Source organism: Physeter macrocephalus, unplaced genomic scaffold (assembly GCF_002837175.3).
Source record: "Physeter macrocephalus isolate SW-GA unplaced genomic scaffold, ASM283717v5 random_3310, whole genome shotgun sequence".
NCBI classification, from domain to species: domain Eukaryota; kingdom Metazoa; phylum Chordata; class Mammalia; order Artiodactyla; family Physeteridae; genus Physeter; species Physeter macrocephalus.
The window spans coordinates 3,767-6,470 of record NW_021148596.1 but is presented as its reverse complement, the minus strand read 5'-3'; the positions used below and the strand labels follow the sequence as shown (position 1 = coordinate 6,470).

Sequence of the window (2,704 nt, the reverse complement as noted above, 5' to 3'; positions counted from 1 at the left end):
CATCGGCTGTGATACAGATGTGCATATATATATGCGGGGTGCATACATATTCGTATTTACGACATACGTGCAGAACGCAAACACACGTCAATACCTGCAAGTCGTGTCCTCTCTTCACTCGTTCTTAGTTGTATGTTCACAGACACTGTCTGGATTGAACAAACAGCAGCAGGGAAGCTGGGGGTTTTCAGGGGCCTGGAAGAGCCAGCAGGGTAGTGGGGAGCCAGTGATGGGCCACCATGTGGCCCCTGTAGTGCCCCAGCAGAAGTACAGCAGGTGTGGAGCAGGGCACCAGGTGGCCCTGGGACTTCGAGAGTGGCTCAGTGGCGATCCCATCCATTCAGCGGTAACTGAAGCCCTGCGGGCACCAGGCAAGGTTCCGGGCTGCAGCGGAACGCGGAACCTGCATGACAACCTGTCAGATCTGCGCGCCCAGGTGGCGGCCAACCAGAAGGGCATCCAGCTGGTGGGCGAGCTCATTGGGCAGTATGGCCTGGATGTGGTGCAGGCCTACATGGGCCATATTCAGGTGGGCCTGGGGTGAGGGGCGAGCGGGCAGCTCTGTGCCTGCCCAGACCGGTGGGCGGAGGTGGGGGGGGCACCTGGCGCACCTGGAAGGTGGCGTGGCCGTTACCGAGCATACCCCCCACCAGGCAAACGCTGAGCTAGCTGTGCGAGACATGCTTCGGGCCTTTGGAACCTCCCGGCAGGCCCGGGGCCTGCCCCTGGAGCTGTCTGCAGAGGACCACATGGACGACGGTTCTCCCATCCGACTCCGAGTGCAGATCAACCTGAGTCAGGTCAGTCTCGGGAGGAAGGACCTCCCCCGGCATCAGGGCCGTGGCCACCTGGCCGCTGACTTCCCCCCTCGTCTCTGGCGGGCAGGGCAGCGCGGTGTTCGATTTCAGCGGCACGGGGCCCGAGGTGCTGGGCAACCTCAACGCGCCTCGCGCCGTCACGCTGTCTGCGCTCATCTACTGCCTTCGCTGTCTGGTCGGCCGCGACATCCCACTCAACCAGGTGTGCGAGCGTGTGCTGTGCACACGGACAGCAGGTCAACCCCAGGCCCCACGTCACCCTGAGGGAGCCCGGGGCTAGGTCAGCCCAAGGTCGGACTGATCCTAGGGATGCGGGTGGTGTACCTCCCAACTGTTCTTGAGCGCTGGCCCCTCTCCCCACAGGGCTGCCTGGCACCGGTGCGTGTTGTGATCCCTAAGGGCTCCATCCTGGACCCGTCCCCAGAGGCGGCGGTGGTGGGCGGCAACGTGCTTACGTCGCAGCGGGTGGTGGACGTCATCCTGGGGGCCTTCGGGGCCTGCGCCGCTTCCCAGGTGCGGTGGGCCGGTGGCCACAGCTCTGGGGCTGCTGGGGGCGGGGGGCGGGGGGAGGGCTGCGGGCTGCGACCTGCAGAGAGGGGATGCACCCGCAGCCGGTGCAGCGGCCACCTGCCCCTGCCAGGGCTGCATGAACAACGTGACCTTGGGCAACGCCCACATGGGCTACTACGAGACGGTGGCGGGCGGCGCGGGCGCGGGCCCCGGCTGGCATGGGCGCAGCGGTGTGCACAGCCACATGACCAACACGCGCATCACCGACCCCGAGATCCTGGAGAGCAGGTGAGCCGTGCAGGAAGGGGTGGGGCTGAGGAGCCGGGCCTGGGGTGGGGCGGGGGGGCCGGGCTGAGCCCCTGGCCCCGCGCAGGTACCCAGTTATCCTGCGCCGCTTCGAACTGAGACGGGGCTCTGGGGGGCGCGGCCGCTTCCGGGGCGGCGATGGTGTTATCCGCGAGCTGCTTTTTCGTGAGGAGGCGCTGCTGCCTCTCTATCGACCTCTCTATCGATCTACTGGATCTGTGTGATGTAGTCTACCTACATATACATATATATGAGCTGGGCGCATGCGCTTGCACAGGGACTGGTGGCGGCTCCAGTGTGCACCTCGGTCTCGCCTTCCGCGCGTTTGTTGTCCTTCCTAGATGTGCGGTTCAGATGCGCACGCGTAGATAACGCAGATCAGATCTCGGCAGCAGAGCAGCCCCCTGTAAGTGCGTATGCTGTGCAGCGATATCTACACAGCGTCCACAACTACGTAACGCGCAGCACAACCGGAACTTGGATCCACTGGAACTCAACATACATCTGTGTATATGTATGTTGGTGTAGAGCACATACGCGTACACCGTTAGGACTTGACTGCCTGTGTACTACTCACCCATCCACCCTCCCACAGGCAGGAGGCACGCAGGCAGACACACAGACTGCTACCTCCTAGATAAGGGTGTTAGCTGCCCCTGTGGGAACAGAACAGCTCCAAGATTCAGTGACAACTTACCGCGCGACAGGGCATACTTCCTGGGAGCAGCTTCAGCCCGCTCTGAGCGTCCTTCTGCAGCAGCAGTCACAAAAAGCACGCCACACACCACGCAGGTGGAAGCGCAGGCATGTGCGGAGAGCGCAGAGGGTCTTCTCTCTCTGCCTACGTGTATGTAGACATGCGGGAGCGAAACACGGTTCATACACCCGCACACACACCCACACACAATCCACACGCACCCTCTGCCTCTCTCTCTCTCTCTACCTGTGTAGGAGTGACAGGCCTGTTGAAAAAACTCAGCCACGAAAGCAGCCTCCACACGGACGCAGGCCGTCTCCCACTACGTATGTACACTTCAACGCACTGACAGAGAGACAGCGAGAGAGAGAGA

The 2,704-nt window shown here is 62.6% G+C and overlaps 1 protein-coding gene across 1 annotated transcript; it reads left to right on the top strand.

Moving 5' to 3' along the window:
* The first annotated feature begins 182 nt into the window (after positions 1-182).
* LOC112063109 (5-oxoprolinase-like) lies at positions 183-1,858 on the top strand. The gene is made up of 6 exons (XM_024118018.3): positions 183-529; positions 654-800; positions 886-1,020; positions 1,182-1,331; positions 1,459-1,616; positions 1,702-1,858. Exons 1-6 carry the CDS (start codon positions 230-232, stop codon positions 1,856-1,858), a joined length of 1,047 nt encoding a protein of 348 aa, XP_023973786.1. The 5' UTR covers positions 183-229.
* The last annotated feature ends 846 nt before the right edge of the window (positions 1,859-2,704 follow it).

Coding starts and splice junctions, on each gene's coding strand:
- LOC112063109 (XM_024118018.3), top strand. CDS start 230: ATGGGCCACCATGTGGCCCCTGTAGTGCCCCAGCAGAAGTACAGCAGG. Junction 530..653: donor CCTACATGGGCCATATTCAG/GTGGGCCTGGGG, acceptor ACCCCCCACCAG/GCAAACGCTGAGCTAGCTGT. Junction 1,021..1,181: donor GCGACATCCCACTCAACCAG/GTGTGCGAGCGT, acceptor CTCTCCCCACAG/GGCTGCCTGGCACCGGTGCG.